A 25,591-nucleotide genomic window follows, 5' to 3' on the forward strand; every position below is an offset into this window, starting at 1 on the left:
TCCAGCAATTTTTTTTTTGCAGTATCTGCAGCCTCCTGTGTCTTTGATAAGATTTCTTTATTAATCACATGTACATTGAAACACACAGTGAAATACATCTTTTGCATAGAATGTTCTGGGGGCAGCCCGCGAGAGTCACCACACTTCCGGCACCAACATAGCATGCCCACAACTTCCTAACCTGTACATCTTTGGAATGTGGGAGGAAACAAGAGCACTCGGAGGAAACCCATGCAGATACGGGGAGAACATACAAACTCCTTACAGACAGTGGCCAGAATTGAACCTGGGTCACTGGCACTGTAATAGCGTTACGCTAACCACTACGCTACTCAATCTATTTAAATTTCACTGTAGAACTGCAATATCCTCCTCTCAATATGCCCTTCCACCTATTTTTATATTATTGGTAAACTTGGAGACCTTACTTCATTCTCTTCTCTAGGTCATTAATGGAAAAAATAACTGAGGACCAAGAAATGATCCCTGGGACATTCCAATAGTTACATCCCTCCAGTTTGAAAAATAACCCCTTTATTCCAACTCATTGTTTTTTATGTGACAGCCAGTTTACAATTCATGATTATATCAGTCCACCTACCAAAACCGACACCACAATTACCTAACTTTGCATGATTATCTGACAAACTACAGCCTAAGGTGAGGTGTTCCTGTCTACCTGAACTAATCCGAAAACATTCTCTCCCGATAGATCTTTTACAGTGGAAGTAATTTGCTGTGGCTCATTCATGCCCTCTCATTCTACCATCTCTGATGCTGACTGCATCTTGTTGTGATGTCAGAGGTAACCTCTCCCACAGGAGGGAATATTCAGTGTAAGGAAAGGCCTTCTCTTATGCTGATTGTCCCTCTGTTGTGTTGTGCTAATTTCTCCTGGCACTAAAGTGGAATTGGTTAGCTGAACAACCCTCTCCTAGTATCAGCCAGATTAAGAATCAGCAAATGGGCCACAAAGGTGAAGTGGTTGTAAGGCAGTTGCAGCTTTGGAGGGTTTGGGTTCAAGTAAGAAAGGACATTCAATGAAGACTTCCTTATTGATAAATGCAGACTGTGGAGAGTGGGGAAAGGAAGCACTGATGGTGATAACTGGTGATAACGTAAATCCAGAAGCCTGCACTATTGATCAGAGACGTGAGTTCAAACCCCTGCAAAGCTGGGAATTTGTATAAATCTGAAAAATTGTGAAATGAGCAGATTGTAGTAAAATTTCATCTGGTTTGACAATGTCCTGCAGGGAACGAAATCTGCCATCCTTGCCTGGTCTGACCTGTGTGTGATACCAGACCCACTATTGTGTTTGACTTCTCATTCTCCCTTCAGTTCAAGGGTAATTAGTTATGACAATAAGTATCAGCCTTTGGGTTCAAGTAGAAAGTACTTAAAATGAAGTAGTACTTTGACGGATCTTAAATACAGTACAGACTCAACGATTAGAATAGACTCCTGGGCTGTGAGTATTCTGTGATTCTATAATTTTGCTGCAATGTAAAGGAAAACCACAGACATTAAGAAGCAGAAACTTTTATTTGTTTATTTCCAAATTCAATGTTGCAGCAACTAGTTAAGTTCCTCTGCTATATCCTTAGATGGACCAAAAATTAAACCAGATAACATCCCAAACTATATCATTCAGAAATATACACAGCATCAAATACATAAGCATTCACATAATTTTGTTCAATTTGGAAGACTTAAACTGTGGGAAATTGTGCTATTCATACATTTTCAAATTAGTCATATCTCTAGTTTGCACAGAATCCAGCAGCAAAGAAAAACATACTTTGCCTTGTAAAGCTCAGGAATGCCTCTACTCGAGTTAGCATATGGTGAAACTATAGTTTTAAGTTATGTATTTTTCTGCAAAATTACTTGAAGCAAATTTGTTAACCTATTGCATTGTGCTGATTAAGTTGATTGTCTCTGCTCATGACTCAGTGTGGAAAGAGGACCAAGAGCAATCTGATGAAAAGAACTGCTCCTGTCCTGGCCATTGCTCTGGTTTCTCATCATCACTGGATTTCTCACTATCCTCATCATTGCTAGCAACCATAGCTTTCTGACCAGTCGTCTTATCTGCTTTTGTTTCTGAGGGGGATTCTTTGTTCTTCTCTTCCACTAACTGATGGTAACATAGTGTGCATACCCTTAAAGGCTTTGAGGACTGCTGCGGCATAAGAAATTTGTGCTTTGAACAAGAATGACACACAACGAAGCCACATTTCCGGCAATGATGTCTCCGGGTGATGGTGTTGAACTTCTTTTGTGTGCACCGCATACAGATTTCAGTCATCTTGTCTGGTATCCAAGGAGCTGCATGATCAGTAGATGGTGTCTTTCCTGTCTTTTCCAATAGCTGTTCAACACAGTTGGTAATATGCCTCATCCAGTCTTCCTTTTCAAGAGGGGTTGCGGCACACACCACAAATGATTTTCGTGACGTTTTTATCAACCACTGGTTTTTCTGCTCATCACTATCTTCAAGACTTTGAACAGTAACATTCTCCAGGGGTATTATCTGCTGGCCAGCATATTTTGTCTTCTGGATGATGATAGTTCCATACACCAGGATGTCACTGAACAAGAAAAACATTCGAGCCTTTGATTTCTTGCGACAGATTTTTGTCAATAATCCCTCACCTACAAGTACCCGCCCAGGCAGGGCTAAAGGTTGGCCATTTGCTCCGAAGCAATTTTCAACTGCTGCAATCCGCTGTGCATTGATCTCTGTGTTTATCAAGTGATCCCCCATCTTATTCCTGGGCCTTTGTCAAAAACTTGTTCCTGTTATTTAATAAAGATAAACAGCTATTAGTTAAAAATTTCCAAAACAGATATGCAGATTCTTTATTTTTGATTTACAATTGCATTATATTGACAAATATTTATTCAGTTAGCTCTCCGATTAGCAAAGCTGTTTTGAAAAAGATATGCGAGAAGTAAAAAGATAGTCTTGAATTCTTTAAAGATCCCACCCTCCCCTGTCGGTCTGGCTGTACATCATTCATTGTTCACCATTGTGGTGACGTTAGGCGACCTGAATTTTAATGCAATGTTCTTTTGTTTTTTTTCACATTTTCTTTTCCTGTGAGACAGTATCCATCTTCATTTAACTGCTTTGTGATAAGATGGCACCATGATTTATGGGCTCAGTTATCTCCCAACAGTCAGTTGCGCTTACAGGTCCCTTCCTGAAGGGATTTCTACAAACGTCAAATGATCATTCTTGTTCTAAGGCAAAAATAAAGATACAAAACATATTTTGGCCTTTGATATTAGCTGACAGCAGTGATCCTGAAAGAAATGGTAAGAATAGGTTTAAAAATAAATTATTCTATTGACACAAAATTACATTCAATATATTTTCAGATCTTTAGTTTAGCTATGAGGAAGTGCCACACATTACAATGCCTCCAGTAATAGATTCCTGTCAATGATGTCACTACTGAGCCACCTACTGAATGAATTTCTCAGAAGTTAAATGCTGAAAAGAAAAGCATCTATCTGTTGATTTAGAACATACCAAAGTGTTTCAGTAATCTGCAGTCATTTGTGAAGCTGCCCAGTCAGATGTCCTGATATGAACACACTGTCCCTTTTTAAATAGCAAAGCAAGCAATAACCAATTTCCAATGTGCTCCTAGTCTGAGTGAGATGATTTTGTGACAATTGTAATGAGGAAATTTGAGATCCTATTATACTGGTAGAGACTGGAATGGATGTTGAACTTGAGGTGACTAGGAAAAGGTCAGGAGCTAATGTGAATTTTGGCCAGAGTGCTTGGTCCAACTTTACAACTTGTACAGTTTCATCCAGGAATGATTGCTTGCTCTAGCTACTCCATTTGAAATCAATATCAGATTATGCAGCTTAATTGAGATCCAGAGACCATTGGACATCTGCCCTTGGACTGTGGTATGTCTTCCAGTGTGATCATGGGGGAGGTCTTCCACAAGAATGTTGGATCCCAGTTTACAGCAGAATAGGGCAGCGCAACCTTCTGCCGGTGCACATAGCATGCTGCAGTCACCAAAAGGGTTTGACGGTCCATGAGGCCTCACCTCTAGCCTTGCCTCCTGTCAAAACTAGCAGTGAAATTGATTGCTTCTGAATGTCATTTAATATTCGGCAAAATCCCATGTGGTAGAAAATCGGGGAAGTAAAAACCATGAGCTGCAAAGATTTCAAAACTGGCTCAGTGAGAGAAAGCAAATGAGAATGATAGATAGCTGTTCTGGTGACTGAAAGCTGTAGGTAGCATAGTTCCATAGGGCTCTTTAATACGCCCTGTGCTTTTTGTGATTATATATCAATGATTTAGACTTTGATGTAGGAGCTATGATTTAAGAATGTTGCAGATGCTACCAACATTGACAGTGTGCTTGACAGTGACAGGCAAATTTGTAGGCCATAGGAAGACATCGAAGTTCCCAAAGACTGGGAGGTGGCTAATATCGTTCCTTTAAGAAGGGTAGCAAGGACAAGCCAGGGAACTACAGGGCAGTCAGCCTGATATCAGTGGTGGGGAAGTTATGAGAGGGAATTCTGAGGGACAAGATCTACCAGCATTTGGATAAACAATGTCTGATTAGGAAGAGTCAGCATGGCTTTGAATGTGGAAAGTTATGCTTGATGAACCTTTTAGTTTTTGAAGAGGTAACTAAAAGGGTAGATGAGGGTAGGCCAGTGGATGTTGTCCACCTGGACTTCAGCAAGGCCTTCAACAAAGTCCCGCATGGTAGGCTGGTCTGGAAAGTTGGGTCCCATGGAATCCAGGGGGAGCTAGTTAGGTGGATTCTAAACTGGCTTGGAAGTAGAAAGCAGATAGTGGTGGTTGAAAGTTGTTTCTTGGAATGGAGACTGGTGACTAGTGGTATGCCATAGGGGTTGGTGTTGGGACCCTTGTTATTTATTATTTATATAAATGATTTGGGCGCGAATGCACAAGGCTTGATTAGTAAGTTTGTGGATGAAACAAAATTAAGTGGTATGGTTGATGAAGAAGGTTACAGTAGATTACAGGGGCACCTTGATCAGTTAGGGAAGTGGGCCAAGGAGTGGCAAATGTATTTCAATACAGATAAGTGTGAAGTGATGCATTTTGAAAAGTCAAACCAGCACAGGACTTGTACTATGAATGGTAGGGCCCTAGGGAGCGTAATGGAACAGAGGGACCTAGGAGTACAAGTGCATACCTTGTTGAAAGTATTATCACAGGTAGACAGGGTGGTGAAAAAGGCATTTAGCATGCTGGCCTTCATCAGTCAGGGCTTTGAGTATAGGAATTGGGACACTTATGTTGCAGTTGTACAAGTTGTTGGTGAGGCTGCTTCTGGAGTATTGTGTACAGTTTTGCTCACCCTATTATAGAAAAGCCGTGGTTAAATTGGAAAGAGTGCAGAAAATATTTACGAGGATGTTGCCAGGACTAGGGGCCCTGAGTTATAGGGAGAGATTGGCCAGGCTAGGTCTTTATTCCTTATAAATGAGGGACAACCTTAGTGTTTAAAATTATGAGAGGCATAGATAAGGTAGATAGCAGCAGTCTTTTCCCCAGGGCAGGGGAATAGGGGAATCCAAAACTTGGGGGGGGGGGCATAGGTTTAGGGTGAAAGGGGGAAAGATTTAAAAGGGACGGAGAGGCAACTTTTTCCACGTAGAGGGTGGTAAGTATATGGAATGAGCTCCCAGAGGAAGTGGTTGAGGCAGGTACAATAGTATCATTTAGGAAGCACTTGGATAGGTACATGAAGGGGTGGGGCTTGAAGGGTTATGGGCTGAATGCAGGGAATTGGGACAAGCTGGGTGGGCACCATGGTTGGCATGGACTCGTTGGGCCCGTATCTGTGCTGTATTGCTCTATAATGCTGTCAATGGATTGGTTAGGTGTGCTCAATAGTGGCAAATAGAATTCAGTCTGGAGAGTTACGAGGCAATGCATTTGAGGAACTCAGACAAGGTGAGAGAAATACAATAAGTGGTAGGAACAGAAGGATCTTTAAATGGATTTCCACAGGTCCACAAAAGTAATAGGACATTGATATGGTGTGACTGAAGCCTATGGGATTATTTCCTTTGTCAACCAAGGCATAGAAAATATGAGCAGGTTCATCATAATAGTTTGGCTGCAGTGAGAGTACAGTGTATAGTTCTGGTCACCACATTGCAGGAAGGATGCACTGTTCATAGAGAGGGTGCAAAGAAGATTCATGACTATGTTGCTGGAACATTTTTGGTATCAGTTGCAATCTGAGCTGTTTTCCATGGAGCACTGAGGGTAGACTTAACTCAGTTGAATAAACTTATGAGAGGACTAAACTGAGTAAACAGAATGATTATTTCTCTTAGTGCAGAGGTCAATAATGAGGCGACCTGGATTTCTTCATTGATAGAAAAGTTAGTCGGGAGTCCAGGCAAATTTCTTTACCCAAAGTGTACTGGTAATCTGGAACTAACTGTCTGAGAGGGTGGCAAAGGTCATAACACATTTAATATCTGACTGGATGAGCAAATGCTCATCTCTGACTGGCATGGTCATGGACCAAGAGCTGGGAATCCTCATAATCCCTATTTTGGCCAGTGTGGCCAATTGGCTTTCTCTTGTGTTGTATGTTTCCAAGATTTTATACAGTTTAATCAATTGCAAGATTTGCTGTAGTCATTGTTCATGACACAAATTTCCCATAAACAGAAGTGAGTTAATTACCAGATAATCTGATTTATTGACAGTGGCCAAGGTATAAACATCGTTTTCAGAACTCCAATGTAATGCATGAAGGTGAAGTACTTACCTGGTGTGCTAGAAGTTGGGGATTTAAGTCATAATTAATATATAATGGGTCTTTATCGTTGTCAAACAACCACTTTAGCATTGACAATTAACTTTTACAAGTGTGAAATCTCATGCCTTCAGATTTTAATTATAATTGTACATTTAAAAAAGTAATATTTTAAACTTATTTCCCCCTTCTCTATCTCTGTCTTTCTTCCTTCTCTATTTCACTTTCCATATATATTTATGACTGAATTAAATATTTTATCCTGTACTTCCTAGTTTAGATTCAGTGGCCTAAATAACTGACTATTTACTAATCTGACGTTAATGGATATTTATCTCCTGAGTCATGGCAGCTGTTAGTGCATATTGGACTATGTGGATTAAACAGATTGTGAGGTCAGTCAGCATACAATGATGATCCAATGCCAGGACTGCCAAAGTCAAGCTCAGTAATTGCAGCTAAGTCCATTATTTGGGCATACATAGAAGTTCAAGTCCTGAACACCCACTTAAATTCTGTCACCATCAACTGTGCTATGAGAGAATTCTTAATCAGTTGTAAGATAATTGGTGATCAATTTTCATTGAGTGTAGGCTTGAGTTGATTAGAGTTTGATACATCTACACTTTAAAGCTGCTAAAGTTACAGGGAATGACATTCTGAGATCTGACAGAGTTTAACTGATCTCTGGCTTTTCTGCAATAGATATTGTTACGGACTCTGAATGTCCCTTTAAGATAGAGAGAGTGTGTGTATGTGTGTGTGGGGCGTGCTTACGTCAATAGAAGATAAAGGACGTAATGACGTTGTTGAAGAAGTCAGAAGAAGAAGGAGAGAGAGAGAGAGAGAGAGAGAAGGGACAGAGACACCAGCCTGCTAGTTTTCTCTATCGATGGATGAGAAACTATAACTGTGTCTGCCACTGAAATCCATGTATGGAAGTTGGAAGTAATCCGGTGGAGTTCACTTTGTTGCTGACCTGTAGAAGGAAACAGGTATTTGTGTGTGGACGACCACGATTCGGATGCTTTTCGGGGTGAGGAAGTCACTACCGAGTAAACACTGAAGTGTCGCTGGGGTTCCATCGTGGAACATTTGGATTTCGTATTTACTCTCTCTATGTTTCTCTATGTCTATGTCTTATCTTCAGACAACGGTGGTTGTTGAAGAAGCCCTTGCTCATGTTTCACCTTATGGCTTGCGGAACTGAACTTTAAGAACCATTCCGGAACGTGGAGTTTGGGACTTTGTCACACACACACACGAAGAGTTTAGTTTTGGGGTTAACGTTCAAGGTTTAACATTTTTGGAATTCTAACATACTAACATTTTTACTTTTATTTTACGTATTATCATAAGTAGTGATTAATAAAATAGTTTTTAACACTGAATCATGCTCAGTGTGTTTCTTTTGTTGCTGGTTCGTGACAATATTGCTCCCAGATGTGAATACTTTAGTAGCCCTTTGTCTTTGAATGTAGCTTAACAGGCAGACTAAAGACACAGCTATGTCCTCCCACTGCCTCTTCACCAACTCTCTGGCCATTTCCCTGACCCTTCTGCAGTAAAAGGACATCTTTTCATGTCCAGCTCCCATCCCTAGGTTTCAAGTGCAATGTTTGAAAGTCATGGAGCCTGCTCTTCTATATACGTCATTACCTCCAAAATAACATCTGCCATCTGCCGCAGCCAAATGCATGTCCCTCTTTGAAGGAGTAGGTTGATTTGAACTGGAGCCAGCTCCTCACAGAATTGATGTGCAGGTTGATTGTGGTCTGCTGCTTACCCCAGGCCTGCCAAATGTAGCTTAGCTAAGCACCCTCCTCCCCACAATCATTTTCGGCTACAGTCAAATGTAGCCCCAGGTAGCACACTTGCTAGGCGAGTATTCCTCAGTCTCATTACTGAGGGCAAAATCAAAAGAAGCCTTTTTATGTTGTAATATTCCTTTCTCTAATTAATATGCAAATTTATTGGTGGCAATTTTGTGATGTGTGACAGAAAGACATTTTGCATTATGATTGGCTTCAAATAATTGAGAAACAAACCTTTTGTAAGTATCCCCACTCCTTTCATGATTCACAAGTGGTTAACTAGATTCACATATTTGTTTGCTCCTTAAACGGTAAAGAAACTTTGACTCTTACCTCTGCTATTGTCTCAGCTGCCTAGAAAGTACCTTCAGTGTATACAAATGACTCGTGCAACCTCGTCAGATCTTGCCATCTTCTGAAAAATAAATGCCAATACACAAGCACGTATAAACTTGCTTACCTCACAGGCCCGATGAGGTGTTGCGCTGATTTTTGGAAAAACCGGTCCTCGACCTTTTTGCCAGACTGGTTATTCCAGTTATGTTTGGCATACTTTTGGCAACAGGTCAGACCAGCTATGCAAGTTTTGGATGCCTTGGTGGAGAATCTGCCTTTGAGCTTGAATGTTGATCTAGCTATCCACTAACCAAGTATGATTCTGCATTTTATAACTTTTTTTTAGTTTAGACAAGTTCAGTTGTTAGGTTTAGTGATAAAACATTTACCTTCAGCTTTTAGAAATAATCTGTTTAATTATGCTGCTCTAATGGCTGACAGTGTCTGGGTGAAAACTCCTGGAACAGTACATAGAACAGAATAAAGAACAGTACAGCACAGGGACAGGCTTTTCGACCCACAATGTCTGTGTCAAATATGATGCCAAGTTAAACTAATCCCATCTGCCTGCACCTGTTCTATATCCGTCCATTCTCTGCTTGTTCTTGTGCCTGCTTAAATGCCTCTTAAATTTGCTATAACCTAAGAACGATTTCCCTTTCTATCTCAGAGCCACTGAGGCTATGCTATTGTGGATAATTGGTTATCTCAATGAACATTAAGACTGAAGAATGGAAAATTCTTGGTCTGTCTATCTTAGTATCATGCACTGTAGTGTAGAGGTCCTGTGAACTGCACCCGGACAGCTTGGGTTAGTAGATTGGCATTAATTTGGATGCATTGCCTATTATTGTTCTAACAGCAACCAACTGTTTGCAACCAGAAGTATCAAGTAGATAATCCATCTTGGCTTCCTTGGATTCCCACCATCACATAAGCTCAACTTTATCCAATTTGATTCACTCCATTTGATATCAAGACATGGCTGAGAGTACTGGATACAGCATAAGATATGGGATCAGACAACATTCCATCTCCAGTACAGAAGATTTGTGCTCCAGATGTGGCCATGCCTCTAGTATGATCTGGTCGATATCAGTGTTGTAACTGTACAGGAATAGTTTTGGTTTCACCAGGACCTCATCAGACCCTTGATCCAAACTGTAGGTAGTACACCTATTTGATAGCTCCAGCTCCAGTGACCTGGGTTCAAAATTCTGGTACTGTCCATGGGGAATTTTCACATTCTCCCTGTCACTGCATGGGTTTCCCCTGGGTGTTCTAGTTTCATCTCACATTCCCAAAGCAGGCTGGTTGGTAGGTTGGATAGTTGCTCCTACTGTAGCTGGGTAAGAGGAGGATCAGGATGGTGTTAATGGGCGTGTGTGAGGTAATAAATTATAAGGAAGTGAGTTTAGGGTTGATAGGATTACTCTGAGAGCTGGCACAGATTTGATGGGTTAAATAGCTTCCTTTATGTCATAAGGACATATTTAATATACTTGCACATGGGAACTTGATAATGGTACTAGAATCACTAAAGTGCCAGGACATCACAAAGCCCAACCATAAGGTCAAAATTTGGTATTCATTGATGAATACACAATGTTCGATTCCATTCACATCTTCTCAGTAAATGAGACCCAGACAACATTCAGCATGAGATAATGTGGCAAATAACATGGTGCCAAAAAAAGTGCCAGGCAATGACCATTTCCAACAAGAGTCTAATAGCCTACCCTTGGTATTCAATGACACTACCAAAGCTGAGTCCACAACCATCAACATCCTGGAGATCATTGTTGAAACTCAATCGGACCAACTACATGCTATGGCTTGTGCTATGGCTGCAGTAAAAGATCAGAAGCTGGATAGCAGGTGAGAACTAGTTCATTTCCTGAAACCTCAGTCTTTCCTCCATTTACAAGGCACAAGTCAGGAGCATGATGGAATAGGCTGGATGTGTGCAGCTCAAACAACATTAAATCTCTGAAACCATACAGAATGAAGCACTCTTCTGATAACCCTGAACATTCATTTCTTCCCCCACTGACGCACAATGGCTGCAATGTGTACCATTTACAAAATGCATTTGTTATTTGCCTTTGTTCCTCCAACAACACCTCTCAAACCCATGATCACTGCTGGGAAGAAGGCCAAGGGGATCTTTGGGAATACAAAGACCTACAGTTTTCCCTGCAAGTCGCCTGTCATTCCTGACTTGGAACTTTCATAATTTCCATATGTCCTCACGGCAAAAAGGAGGCTACTTTGGCCCATTGAGTCTATGCTGGATCACAGAATAATCCCACCACCCCTGTGCCCCCCCCCAATTATTTTTCTCTGTAACCTATTCTTTCCACCTTCCCATCAACTGCATCCCCATCACCCCCCTCCCCCCCCACCACCATCCAGATTCTACCACTCGCCTACAGACTAGGGGCAATTTACAGTAGCTAAATAACTTACCAGCTGCTTATTTTTCGGATATGGGTGGAAAGTGGAGCACCCAAGGGAGACCCACACTGTCACAGGGAGAATGTGTAAACTCCATAGAGACAGCACCAGAGGCCAAGATTGAGCTCTGCTACCTGGTGCTTTGAGGCAATGGCTCTATTAGCTACATCACCGTGCACTGTTCATTGTTGTCTGATCATCATCTTGGAACTCCCTACCCAACAGCACTTTGGGAGTGCCTTCACCAGAAAGATTAGATAAGATATAAGATTTCTTTATTAGTCACATGTACATTGAAACACACAGTGAAATGCATCTTTTGTGTACAGTGCTCTGGGGGCAGCCCGCAAGTGTCGCCACACTTCTGGTGTCAACATAGCATGCCCACAACTTCCTAACCTGTATGTCTTTGGAATGTGGGAAGAAACTGGAGCACCTGGAAGAAACCCACACAGTCACGGGGAGAACATACAAACTCCTTACAGTGGCCGGAATTGAAGCTAGATCCCTGGCTCTGTAATAACGTTATGCTAACCACTACACTACCGTGCCTGCCCCTACACTACCGTGATTACATTGTTTTTTCACTCTTTCTCTGTTCATTGCCTTGAATAACTTATATTCTGTGTGTTGTCTGCACCTATGAGCCTGTGATGCCGCTGCGAGCAAGCTTTTCATTGTTCCTGTGCCTCACCATACTTGTGCACATGATAATAAACTCAACCTGATTTGAAAGTGGTTTACCACTACCTTCCCAAGGGGCAACTAGGTGATGGGGGATAGCTGGTCAAGCCAAGTGCTGAAAAGTGAATACATTTAAAAAAAAATGTAGTCACAGAGACATGCAAATAACTTTGTTTTGTTTTTTTAGCTCACAGGATGTGGACATCACTGGCAATGTCAGCATTTACTGTACATCCCTGATTATCTGTGAACTAAGGAGACAGTTAACAGTCAACCACATCAGTGGCTCCAGAGTCACAGACCAGGTATGGATGGCAGATTTCTTTCCTGAGGTATATTAATGAGCCAGTTGGGTTTTTATGACAATTCAGTAGCTTTGTGATCACTATTACAGAAATTAGCCATTTTATTTTGTATATATTGCATATTTATTTAATTACTTGAATTTGAATTCACCAGCTTCCTTGTTGGGACTTAATTTATGTCTCTGGATTAATATCCCAGGCCTTATGGATGCTACTCTGGTAACTTAAACTCTGGTGAAACACAAATAAATGTTATAATTACCCTCCAGTGTCAAGCAATCTAATGTGAAAAATGAACAAACCTCAAGAGTTCTATGATAACTTTGGAATATCATGGAATCAGCACTTGGGCTGTGTATGAGAAAACAAAATAACAGAATATATGAATTAATTGTGCTTAAATGGGACTGCACAAGAAAGGGAGAATAGGCTGAAAGATGGCCTTCCTGGAGAACAGAGAAATGAAAAGACACATGTTTTTGGAAAGGGAATTCCAGAACTTTAAGGCTTAGGAGACAGAAGGTGCAATGGTAGGGGAAGGAACATGAGGATAATGTACAGGGTCAAATTTAGGGGAATATAGAGATGGAACAGGTTTTGCTGTGATAGATGAAATATATGGGGTTAGAAGTTCAACTGAGGGTCAAGCAGAATGATGAGGTTACAAGCTGGTTCTGTCTGAGTCAATGGTCAGAGAGGGGAATAAAATTAGTAGTAGGAGAACTGGAAGGAAGACAATGTTTTTTTTTGTATTCTCAACACAGAGAAAAGTGCAGCTCACCTGTGACCATGTCTCAGGCACACAAGTGGAAGTACAAAGGGAGTGAAGGAGTCAAGGAAAGTGGTATTGAGGTAGATCTGGATGTGAAATGGGGTTGGGAAGGAGACTGTCAGGAGATCCTCTAGGAGAGAAGGAAGAAAGCTAAGAGCACAGAGTCAAAACTTCTTTTTGTGGAGCATGAAGAAGAAATCTTATTATTTCAGATCTCTCATAGAAGGTATAAAAAGCTTCAACTGATTATATCTCTTTGGACTTCTTTTGGATCCTGATACTTCTACTGTTTGATTTTGTATGGCACAAGAATCACAAGAGTTTTATCACTAGGACTACCAGTTAAAATTACAGGTGAAGCTTGTACTTGCACTAAAAGAGTCGACTGGATTCAGCTGGTGCACTAGTAGACTCGTCCTGCTGGCCCGACATTAAAACACATTGACAGTCCTTCTCTATTGGGCCATTGTTTAGATACATAAATATCATGTTCGAGAGATGCCTCTGGTTGAAGCTCTTTAGTAGGATGAGAACGTATTGAGTGAGTAAGCTCATTCAGCTATTAATTATTTCATTATGATATCTATCCTGCTGTAGGTTCAGCAGCCTATATTTTCTCCCATTAGGTTTAGTGAAAAGGAAAATCCACTGGAAAAAGAGAGAGGCCAGAAAATGTAAGTGGTGATCTCTGTCAAACTCATTAAATCTTAGGATTTCTCTAAGGCAGTTGCTGCTCCTCCCTCTCTGCTAAGCATGCAGATTGAAATGAGATACTGTGGATTTAGAAACTAGATTGTGCATACTTGGTTTTCATGCAAAAATGGGTGCTGAAGAATCTAGTTTGGTATATTGTGTTCATGTACAAGTATTCACTGATTTAGTCTAGTACAGCTGTTTAAAATTGAGGACAAAGCATATGAAATAATTGAGGATCTAAAGGTAATTTATAGCCATCTTTAGATTTGGGTTTGTGACTGACCAAGGTACATACTATACATGCTGGTGTCTAATTTTACAGGTGTAGCTGCCAAGTCAATGTCTGCCACCAAGAATGATTTTACAGTGCAGAGCTGGTAGGAGCTGTTCCAGATTAAAATGCAGATTTGCTGCTTATTCCCCTCCTCCTAATGAGTCTGACACAGATGTACCTGCCAGCTGAACATCATCTTCATGACTTTTGCTGTACACACTTAGAACTTGTGTATATACCAGTCTTTAAACATTGATTTTATTAACAACTAGGTTTCTTCCTGAGAGATCAATTTCAGGACCTAAGACTTTAACTATGCATTCCAAATGATTCAAGCTTCATTTTTCCCTTCTCAGAACTCCATCCAAGAGATGGGTTTTCCCATTAGGACAGGAGCCTTGCTCCATCTCTACCAAGCTTAACAGGTTCTCGATTTCCCACAAAGATCACATAGTGTACAACGTACCCAAGTGTGAATGCATGGCTACTGTAAGTGGATGCAATTAACAGTAGTGCAGCCTCCAATTTATTTCCAATCAACTACATCAGCAAATCTTGTAGCTAGAGACACTTGATGATGCTGGTATTCAGTGTTGTTGGAATGGTGGGATTGGAGAGTGTTCCAATTTCTCTTGGGTAAAAAGCCTGACAAATTTACAGCAATCAATTGATAGCAAAGACGGGAGGTATGTCAACATTTTTCATAAGTTTCCCCAGCAGCTCAAAGGTTCTTGGCACCATTGCACTTTGACAATAGCTTTGCTTCCTTCCCTTGCACTGGATATTCCCAAAGATCCATCTTGGACACTTTCCTTTTCCTCAACTGCTCACTGCAGCTGGAAGATATGCTATCAGATACACTTCTGACTGCTGCTTGACTGATACCCTGTGCTCTCATTGCTGTATGCTGATATCCAGGCCTGGCTGTCACAATTTCATCTTATTGAACAAAGGACAACTGAGCCCAACATCATCGATCCTATTGTCCATTCCAGCTGTACCCCACTTGCTGCCAGCCATTGAAGCTAACTGTTCAAAGCTTTGACATTCTACTTGGCCCTAGGTTAAACTTCCAAGAACTAATTCAGCTCCTTCAAAAACTTGGATCATTTCCACATCCAAAACATCATGTGTTTCTACTTATGTGCTGTCAATATGTTTGGCTGCATTTGATAAAGACATTTATAAATAAATGTTAAAGGAAAGAGTTAAATTTGCCATAAGTCATATTTGATTCCTCTTTAGTATGTGCAAAAAATGTGTAACACAAAATGCTGGTTGTAAAACAATGGTGTTAGCTTGGAGTGTGGGAATGTTTTGAGAAAGTAAGAGTACCAGTCCACAGCCTTGAGAGTAGATAATGATGAAAAACATGCTTGTCTGGGAAAGAAAAATGATGTGTAGGTACCACCTGGTACCATACCATGGGAAAGTACGAGGGTAAGGGGTTTAAAGGGTATATAAAGGGGCTACTTTTGTTCAGTGGAATCTCGCTTTAGGCTGTAGTCACAACCAGTCCTAAGGGACAGAGTGACACCAGGCAGAGAGAGAGAGGGAGAGAACAGTAGAAGTGGCTGACAGACACCTGGGGTTCCCTCCGGCATTGTGTAGATCAGTTCACTGACTGGTTGATAAGTATTCTTTGTATCCTTCTCTAATTTATTGAAGTGGTTAATGAGTAGTTTTTATATCATTCGAACAAAGTAGTGTCTTTATAATCTTTTAACACGTACAGTGCCTCCTTTGTTAGTGAATACCTCTTGCTGCTGAATCAAGAAAGAACAAGGAACGAATTTTAAAATATTTTTGTTACAAAATGTTTGTTGCTGGTTTTCAAACCTTCACTAATCTCCTCTTGTTTTGATGATCCTCACTGTCAAAGTGCTTGAGGATGTACTGTACTTTTCAATTGGCCTTTTGGACTTGTATTCTTTAATCTTTTTTGTAGCTTTTTTCAAATTCTGTCCCCATTTTTATTACCTGCTGTGTAAATTCAAATTGCTTAATTTTTAGTGTCATTTCTTTTTTCCAGGATTTTAATCATCCTTGACTGGTGACTTTTTTTTTCCTTTCTAGGCTTGATTTGATTTCCGCTAATTACTATTTTCTACATATCACACTGCTGATTTACATTTCTATTTGTCATTTTTTTCTCTGCCAGTCAATTTTGTCAGTTTCATTCCATATGATAAATTTTCTTTTCCTCAGGCAAGAAGCACTCTAAATCTCTCCTCTTTATCATTGCACTGAACTTAATATTGTAGTCAACGTTTTTCAATGTTCACCTTAATTGAGACAGATTGCTGCTGTACCTTATTACTCAGCTAGTAATATTTTCTTTGCTCATTGGAGAAACAAAATATTGATTAGAAAACAGTATTGCTCACAATGTAAAATATCTTTCCATACTCACTGGGATTTAACATTTAGCAATTATATCCCTGTTACTGAAACACCTCTCTGGACATTACAGAACTGCAACTTCTTTGTGGTAAACCACAGGCTGAGAGAACAGTGTGGGCCAGTGTGCTCCTGACTTCTGACTTGGTGCAATGCTGGTGTATCTGATCTCCTGTACTGCTACTTAACTCAGCATTGGAGGTCATTTATAGACAGTCAAGGTGCTGGAAACACTTTGTATCTGGCCTCTCAGTTTTCTACCAGCCACATAGAGTGGCCCAATTTATTTCACCCACTGATTTGGCTGGATGGCTAAGTATAGGAAAATGTTTTTATTTTATCTTTCTTAACAGAAATATCTCTTACAAATTTCTATCACTTAAATGTGTTTATGCTAAATTAATTATTTTATTTTTAAAACTTTCAACCATTTTGAACTGATCATCATAGTCATTCAAATGCAGTTTGAAACCAACATCAGGGTTGGGGGCTGATCCTCAGGATCCACTGCCTGAGGCCTGGTTGCCACTTGTGGAATACACTGTTGTGTATTTGTCTCCACAGCAAGGCCTGGAGTTCAATTTGTCCTGTGGAGCCGCAAAGGTTTTGTGTGGCCTTGTGATAGATCTGGGGCGAACACAAGGTGATCTGGCCCATGATATAAGCTCCAAGGAAGCTCACTTCTTTATCCTTGAGCTAACTCTTCTCAGAAAAAATAAGCGACATCATGATGCACATCACTGTGAATGCACAAACTGGCCAGCAAGTTCAGTGGAATAAAAGATGCACTGCCAGTTGCAAATCTCAAGAACTTGGTTGTCAGTTTCCATTACTCCAAAATTTGCCTCACAAAACAGCAGCTCTCTCGCACAGCCCGCCCCACCTCCATTTTACTTTTAAGAGTCTGACGGATCTGCACATTGTTTGGGCATTAAACTCCTGAAAGTAAGTTGGGTCTTATCCTTAGCAGTGTAAATACACTTTCGTTGGCATGGTAATTAATCAATGGCATTGCACCTTTCCAGCCCTGGAAAGGAATAATTTAAAGCGGCAAATCTCTTTCCTAAAAATCAAAAATTCTTCTTGGAGATTTCATTATTTTTCTTTTACTTTCTATCTCTTTTCTTTCTTAATCTAACATTTTGCTCTCCCTTCTGTACCTGGTTTCAATCATCATCCTTTTCTGTCATAGAACCATAAAGTTGCCAAGGCATAGAAGGTGATTATTAGGATCCTCGTCATTCCTCTCTTTTCTCAATCCTTAGGATCAACAGTTTATTCCCTCAACAAATGAGACTATCATTCACTACAGTTCCAGATGACGTGATGTCCTTGCTACACTCTGTAAAGCTCTCACTTCCAGTTAATTACAATGCAAGAGATATTGGGACTGAAGTCTAAACAAGAGCATTTACTGTGAAGTTCCCTACTCCAACAAGATATGTCCCATAAAATCTAAATGAGTATTAGCTCTCTAAGTGTTGCATTAACAAATAATATCTTCTGTGAAATAATCTGCTGAAAGATAATCTATGATCATAAAGTTTAAAAAAAAAGTCCCAGTCCTACACTCCTATGTCACAAAAGCAAACAAAACCAGAACATTTCTTGCTGTGTGTTTGCTAGATAAAGACTAATCTCTCTTATTTGAAGTGCAAAAGAATCGGGTCACCAAAGCTGATCTTTAGTTTCCCCATTGCTGCCTTGTCTCTTTCTTTTTCAATCTTTTTATTGAATTTCAAATTAATTCAAATTAATATACATAACATTAATAATTATACATATGATGCAAAGAGATCAGAATAACAATTAATATTTATACTAGCAAGGAGTAAAATATGTAATCTAGACCTCCCGCTCTCTTGCTAAGTGAACATGATACAAAAAAATTTGAAAAGAAATTTGATTATATGAAAAGAAAACCCCCAATCAAAAAAAAAGTATAATAATAAACAAAAGCAAACCAAAAACTTTCAAAAACAAAACTGGACTGATATTTCTTCGGTTAAAAAAAAATTATTATGTCGTCAGCTCTGCTGCTCCTATATTCAAAGGTTATTGAAAGGGATTCGAGAAAGGTCTGCTTATATCATACGGAAATATTGAATAAATGGACTCCAAACTTCCTCAAATTTAAGCTAAGGATCAACAGTTCCACTCCTAATTTTTTCTAAGTTTAAACATGTTATAGTTTGAGAAAACTATTGAAATGTGGTAGGGGGTATAGGGTCCTTCCATTTAAATAGAATGGATCTCTTGGCCATTAATGTAATGAAAGCAATCATACGACAAGCAGAAGCGGATAGATGGCCAGAATCCATCACTGGTAACCCAAAAATTGCAGTAATAGGATGGGGTTGTTGCTGCCTTGTCTCAAAGGCCACAGTTATTCTAAAGTGCCAGGGCTGTTTCCGTTTCAGCTAATTTTAATATGCCAGAGGGAAACATTCCCCATGGCTAAAGGTGCTGCAAACCAGCATTTAATCTGTGTGAGCTTTGGCCAGCAACTAACATGAAATACTGAACAGTCTGATTTAAGCAATACTTAACAAAATTGAATAAAATGTTTTTAAAAATAAACATGTACCTGTTTTGTGATGAAAATGTTCTGCTTGTTCCTGCCATCAGTCTTCATACCATTGCAGAGAGCAGAAAGGTTGGTTGAGTAATGTTTGTTTTACTGCATTTCTGTTAACGTGAGTGTGCTCAGGAAGGAAGGAAGGAAATGCAAAGCTGAATTTTTAATTTAAAACAAAATAAGCCGACCCTGTTTGTCGTTTATGATACAAGAATTCTACAAAGCAGTAAGATCTATTTTATAATCAGCATTTCGGTTCTAGTAGTTTGAATCTTTTGCTGACTGCAATTGATCTCCAGCCAGGATTATGAAATAAGCTCTGTAATGATGCTTAGACAAGTTATAAAACAGGCTGATTGCTAAAGAAAGGACTTGTGTAGGGTAAAGATTAATAACTGAAAAAAATTATCATTCTAGCAACTTCAATGTAGCCATGCTTCCTCTTTGTTTCCTCAAGTCTTTCACTGCAAAAGTTTTATAACATTTCACTGTACAAATAATGTCTCCACCCCAACCACTGGGAAATCCAAAGCCTACAAGCAGGTCTTAATTATTTTGGTTGCGATGTGTGCGAGTGAATTGGTTTTCACTTTAAAATTAAAAATACTTGTGTTAGATATTTTGTACAGGACTACGTACAGGGTTACCTCTGCCACCTGTGTGAAAGAGGAAACAACTTGAACTCAAGAAGGCTGGGTAAGGTTAAAACTACATTTTTATCTGCACTCCCAATAAACAGCACTTTAATGGTAAAATTCAGACAATAACATCTAGTTCTGTAAATAAGGCCAAAAGGCTGACCTGAGTATTTGACTCCTTTTCAATACTTAAAGCATACAAATTTAAAAACATTTCCTGAGGAAACTTCAATAACAGATGGTCAAATGCTTCAATAGACTTATTGGCATGACATTGAAGCCTGTAAAGTGTTTTCAGAAATTAAAATTACAATCAAAGCCCAAATGTTTGACATGAATTTGACAAAAAACACATTCTCTTGAAAGATTTGGGTGGTTAAGTATAAAGAGTTTGTCTCAAGGTTCTTGGACTAAGGAATAGAAGACTTAAAAAAAATCTTAAGGCAGCAAAACAGATTCACAGAGCCAAATTTTTTTTTAAAAAGTTTAATAATATCAGTAAAGATAACAGATGTTTTTTAGGAATTAAAATAGATTACTGTAGTGGGGAGAATTATTGGAATAGTTCACATCAACCAGATGTCTATTTAAACAATGATCAATTAAGTCAATAAAAGCTAAAAAGAAGTGCAAACAAAAATCAGCAATGGAAGTCATCCTGGAGAATTTATTGAAGGTATAAGCTAGAAGTCATTACAGGAAAGAATTTAGTGCTCAAGAGTGTCAACCTTGCCTGACAATTTAACCATTCTGTAAAACATCTTATTAACATCACTGATGTAAGAGACCACATAATTACCATTGATTAGGCTGCTTCATAAAGGAGAATGTAAAGTAATTTCAAGTCTTAGCATTTTTTAGTATTGAACAATGCTTGCAAGGAGAGCAGATAAAGCATTTCATCATGGAGCTTAAAGTGACAGATTTACCAGCTCCAAATTTTCCCAAATGTAATATTAAAACAAGCTCTGCTAAAATAACTGTGACTGCTTTGACTTGTATCACAATTGCCTTGGGTTATAGCTGAACCCAGCATTGTGATGCTTTTGTGACTATGACATATAACTGTATGATCATGGCTTCAATTATCATAACATTTTTGTGAAGGATATGGTTTAGAAACTACAGTGAGTATGATACTAATGGTTTGTTCTTCATTTCTCCCTCAAGCCGCATGTTGAATATTTTTCAGTAACTGCAGTATTTGACTAGCCTATGGTAGAATAGTTAGATAATTCATGTTATTCATGTCAGTTTATTACAGGACAACTTGAACCATATATGGCTTTGTTTCTTAAATCTGTAATAAATAGAAGATAATCTTACAAGAATATTGGAAGGTAAAGCCTGGGCATTCTAACATCATGCATTTAGGCTTAGTTTGATAGTATTTGGATTCCTAATCTCTGGTTTGAAGCATACATCAATTATTCTTACAGATCATCTGTTAAATTTAAAGTTTCCCATTCATTTAGGTAAGCAACAGTTTTAAAATAGTTACGGAGAATACACATTTGGAGGAAATCTCCCAAGCATTGTTCATGGTTAGTATGGAACACAGTCATAATGCTTAGCCAAATTGGAACATGTGTAGCTCCTGAAGGGAAGTCTTGTATGGGGCATTGTTAATTTCTGAGATCCATTCAAGGCCAATTTCACTGTTTGTTTATCTATAAATTTATAATATCCCCCTTACTTAGGTTTCGTAATCTATTGCCTACATAGCAGGTAAGTACAAAATACCCCTTTGTTTTGCGGAGGACATTTCTTAAAATTTACTGAGTCACAAAATTGAGTGGGTCAGATGATTGTAGCAGTGAATGTGATTGGGACAATTTTATAAATGGGTGCCCTTAGTATGGATTCTCTATTCTCACACCAAGTGATCATACTGAGAAACAGTACTATTTTGTGATGTGCAGATTCTTTAAGCTGAGATTGTGTAGCAGGAGTATATTCTTGTAAAGTCAGCTCTAACTGTAAGTGTTACCCACTTACATACAAAATGCTCATAAAGCTCTAAAAATGCAACTAATAATTCTTGATTTGAATGAATAAAAGTTGCAGGCAGTTAAATTTGTCTTTGGAACTTGCCCGGTTTCCAAGCCAACATTATTGACCCTTTAAGCATTAACCATCTTCTCAAGGTATGAAACAAAATTACATTTTATAAGATTGGGTTGTGATCATATGCATGTGCAGGTTAGGAGCAGGAGTAGGCCACATGGTCACACAAGCCTACTCTGCTATTAAAAAGATATTGGCTGCTCTGCTTATACTCTACACTCCATGTTCTCGGCTCCCCACATAACCTTTCATTTCCTTGCTAATCAAATATGTCTACCTCTGCTTTAAAAATATTCAAAAACCAGTAGATAAGCCAAGGAGGAAGACTCTCTGCATTAAATGCTGTCCAGAATTTCAGGGGCTCAAAACTTCTTAGTCAAATGTTTAATGGAAAAGATCAGAAACTGCAAACAGTGGATCTCTACAGATCTACTGTTCAAGAGCAAAAAGACAAGATGATTGATTATCTTCCTTATTTAGCCAATGTTGCAAAACACTGACTCATTACAATATGGTTCTGATCCAATCAATATGTTCAAGTAAATTGTTTTATTGCACAATTAGTAACAAGAACAAATGGTTAATGATATTCAAGTAAACAGTCCCCAGTCACATTCTGCCATTCTTGGCACACTAAATGTCTGTGTCTTCAATTGCCCTTGACACCACTCTACTGCAAGGGCAGCTTCAGGCACAGTATGCTCCATCAATCCAGGAAACAAACAGTTCTTAAGAGAAAACTAAATAATGAAACAGCAAAGGGATGTGAGAGCAAAGTGTGGCAACAACAAATGTAGGCATATCTTTTCAGTTTTGGTCCTTGACACCACTTGATTATATTCCAGGGATTTGACCCTGGATCACCATCACCTGGTGAATTTCTAATACTTGATATTTTAACCAATAACTTTTAAGGATTATGGGGTTATTGCAGGAAAGAGGCCCTGAGGCAAATGATCAGTTGACCAAATGCAGAGTGGTCTCATGGGGCAAAATGGCTTACTCCTGCTTCTATTTCCAACGTTTTTATGACACAGATTTTGTGACATATTATTTTAACTATTCCTCATAATCAGAATTCCTTGGAACTCGATAGCCTTAAAAATAGAATGCACTAAGTGATTGACCCTTCAATTTCACTCTTACACTCCATATGCATTCTTCAAAGGATGGGATTGAGACTATGAATTTTCCCAAAGGATGTGGATTGGCTGTTCATCTCCCTGTACAGAAAAATGCGATAGCAAGTTGTCAAAATAATTCCATTTATTTATTGGTAAAGATAACATATTTGGAGCATTTATCATCATACAGTAATACATTTGAAAAGCAAAAGGTCTTCAGTCCTTCATCATGAGATCATCAGTGCAGAACTCTGGCAGTGGATGGCTTTTGTGCCTTATGGCAAAGGTGTTGGCACTCAAATATTCTAGATTTGGCTCTAATCTGTCCCGAATTAATTAATTACAACCAGTCATTAGAGCTCACCACACTAAGTACTTTATGCACTATATTAATTTTGGCAGTTTAATATTTACTTTAAAATATACATAGATAAAAGTGTGCACATTTTTTTGGATGAACAACACTGGTGAAACTTTCTACTTTGTCAATGATTTACAAATATTTGTTTAACAGTTCTAGCAACATATAACATTGCAAAATTTACTCATGATCAGCAACTTTACATTCCTTTTGATGTGGAATATAAAGGAGAAAAATATAATAAAATGGAGCTTTTGCCCTTCCTCTATTTTAAAACTCAACTGGTTCACTCAGACAAGAACTTGTCACTCTTTTAAGACTGGCCCACATATGACTCCTGTCTCACAGCAGTTAGTTAACTCTAAAGTGACCCAAACAATCTTCTCAGGACAATTTAAAAAAATAGTCCTTCTGCAAATCAAGAACAAACTTAATTATGATGACCCAAGGCCTTTTCCACCAACTGAATGGCACAAATCAGGGCTCTCTCTCCACTTGCCTGGAAGTGTTCAATGCCAACAATTCTCAAAAAGCTAGACACCATTCAGTTCAGTGGCCCATTTGATTGATTGATGTGCCAATCTAAACGTTCATTCCTTCCACCGCCAGTGCAATGCTGCTGCAGACTGTACAGTCTGCAAAATGCATTAGTAGTACTCACCTTGCCTATTCCAGCAATACCTCCCAACCTCATAACCTCCACCATCAAGAAGGATAAGGATAGCAGGAGCATGGTACACCATCACCTGCAGGTTGAACACCATCCTGACTTGAAAAAATATCACTGATCATAAATTCTGAAATGGCCTATCCAATCAAACTGTGGGAGCACCTTCACCAGAAGAATTGCAATGGTTCAAGGTGGTTCAATATCACCTTCACAAGAGTGATTAGAGATGGGCAATAAATGCAGGCTTTTCCAGCAATGCTCGCATCCAAAAAATGAATAAAAAAAATTAATATGAATAAATCATTCACATTAAATGTATTTAAATGATTTTGGAGACAGAGAGTAAAAAGCAGGAAAGAGCAACTGTCAGCTTCTGACAGTTCAGCGGAAGGATGGTGCCTGTACAGATGATTATCCAGAAATACTGAGTGTTTGCAAGTGTACTTTAAGATAGTTCTGACAAAGCTCTCTTTGTTCTCTCAACTTGTCTTTGGCTTTGACATGGTTTGACACATTATCCTCCTCCAACACCACTCCATTGTTTCTCTGGGTGGACTACACTCACTACTAAAGTTTGGACTAAGGAACTGTGAGTACCTCAAGTTATCTCTTTTCTGACCCAATTATAATTTGATATCATTATATATAGTAGCCTTCTTGTCATGTGACAATGTAAAATCAAAACATTCTAAAAATGTTTGTATCTCCTATATTAACCATGAAGTGCAGATACCGGGCTAATGCCTAATTGCATAAACGACTGCATGTGACACTAATTACATTATGGATTTGCAGACTAAACTAAACTTATTGCAGAATTTCTGTAAATTGGACTCCGTAGCACTGAGTCAATACAGCATATTTGCACTGATTAAAACTTCTGAAATTTTAGCTTGATGCAATGTTAGTGTCATTAAAATAGTGCATTTACCATTGTTATTTTAATACTAAATAGCTTATTTTTCATTACATTTAATGCTTTAAGAGTACTGTTAGAATGATTAGTCAAGGTTAGTCAGGTGACAGGTCCGTACACCCAAGTTTGCTTCTGGAGATTTAGACGAAAGCACACAGACTCAATAGGCTATGCTTTGCATCTTGCAGCAGAAACCTCTAAGTGCCAGGTTCTACAACAAACTTAGCTATACTTTATTCTACAAAATTAATTCAATTGAAGATCTAGGTTTTTATGCCTGGCATTTTTCAATCTTTCCTTTCCAGCACTCGATATGTTATTCACCAAAATCCTGAAAGATAAAAGATAGAGAATTTCAGAAGAACACAAAATTTATATTCAAATACTTGAGTTTGCAAAGCCATCAAATCCTACACAGTAAAATTAAGGATCATTTTCTAATAACAGTATCTGAAGTTCTTGTATCCTCCATAGGGGTGCTGCACTTCTTGTTTAAAGGGCCAAATTTTCTCTGCTTAAAATTGGGTGAATAAGATGCAGTTTGTAAAGAAAAAAAAATCAGTGGAGAACTCTCATGCACAATGCAATACATACAAGTTTTCATTCATCTAAAGTGAAGTAGAAGAAACATTTGCACCAATACATCATGAGCATTTAGTTCTGTTTCCTTTGTGTGGGCACTAATTTTTCTCAGGATATTAC

At 38.9% G+C, this 25,591-nt stretch overlaps 2 protein-coding genes across 6 annotated transcripts in view; both read right to left on the bottom strand.

Annotated features, from left to right (window-relative positions):
* Nucleotides 1-1,564: 1,564 nt before the first annotated feature.
* plekhf1 (pleckstrin homology domain containing, family F (with FYVE domain) member 1) lies at nucleotides 1,565-19,185 on the bottom strand. 5 transcript variants are annotated; one of them, XM_052028500.1, is made up of 3 exons: nucleotides 19,123-19,185; nucleotides 8,945-9,023; nucleotides 1,565-2,802 (listed from the first exon to the last, which is right to left on the bottom strand). In XM_052028500.1, exon 3 carries the CDS (start codon nucleotides 2,768-2,770, stop codon nucleotides 1,946-1,948), a length of 825 nt encoding a protein of 274 aa, XP_051884460.1. In that variant the 5' UTR covers nucleotides 2,771-2,802; nucleotides 8,945-9,023; nucleotides 19,123-19,185; the 3' UTR covers nucleotides 1,565-1,945. The 5 variants fall into 5 exon arrangements, with proteins under 5 accessions (XP_051884460.1, XP_051884459.1, XP_051884461.1 ...); XM_052028499.1 differs by having other exon boundaries at nucleotides 8,945-9,026; nucleotides 19,123-19,184; XM_052028501.1 differs by lacking the exon at nucleotides 8,945-9,023 and having other exon boundaries at nucleotides 19,123-19,178.
* Nucleotides 19,186-23,084: 3,899 nt separating this feature from the next.
* The window catches only part of LOC127577525 (NLR family CARD domain-containing protein 3-like), a 35,452-nt gene continuing 32,945 nt past the window's right edge, over nucleotides 23,085-25,591 (bottom strand). Inside the window, exon 13 of the mRNA XM_052028770.1 lies at nucleotides 23,085-25,220. Within this exon, the coding sequence (XP_051884730.1) occupies nucleotides 25,136-25,220 (85 nt within the window). The 3' untranslated portion in view covers nucleotides 23,085-25,135. The remainder of the gene's footprint in view (nucleotides 25,221-25,591) is intronic.

The sequence above is a fragment of the Pristis pectinata genome, chromosome 13 (assembly GCF_009764475.1).
Source record: "Pristis pectinata isolate sPriPec2 chromosome 13, sPriPec2.1.pri, whole genome shotgun sequence".
Classification (NCBI taxonomy): domain Eukaryota; kingdom Metazoa; phylum Chordata; class Chondrichthyes; order Rhinopristiformes; family Pristidae; genus Pristis; species Pristis pectinata.

Bases quoted from the DNA above. Each gene is read 5' to 3' on its own strand.
- plekhf1 (XM_052028500.1), bottom strand. From the start codon at position 2,770: ATGGGGGATCACTTGATAAACACAGAGATCAATGCACAGCGGATTGCA.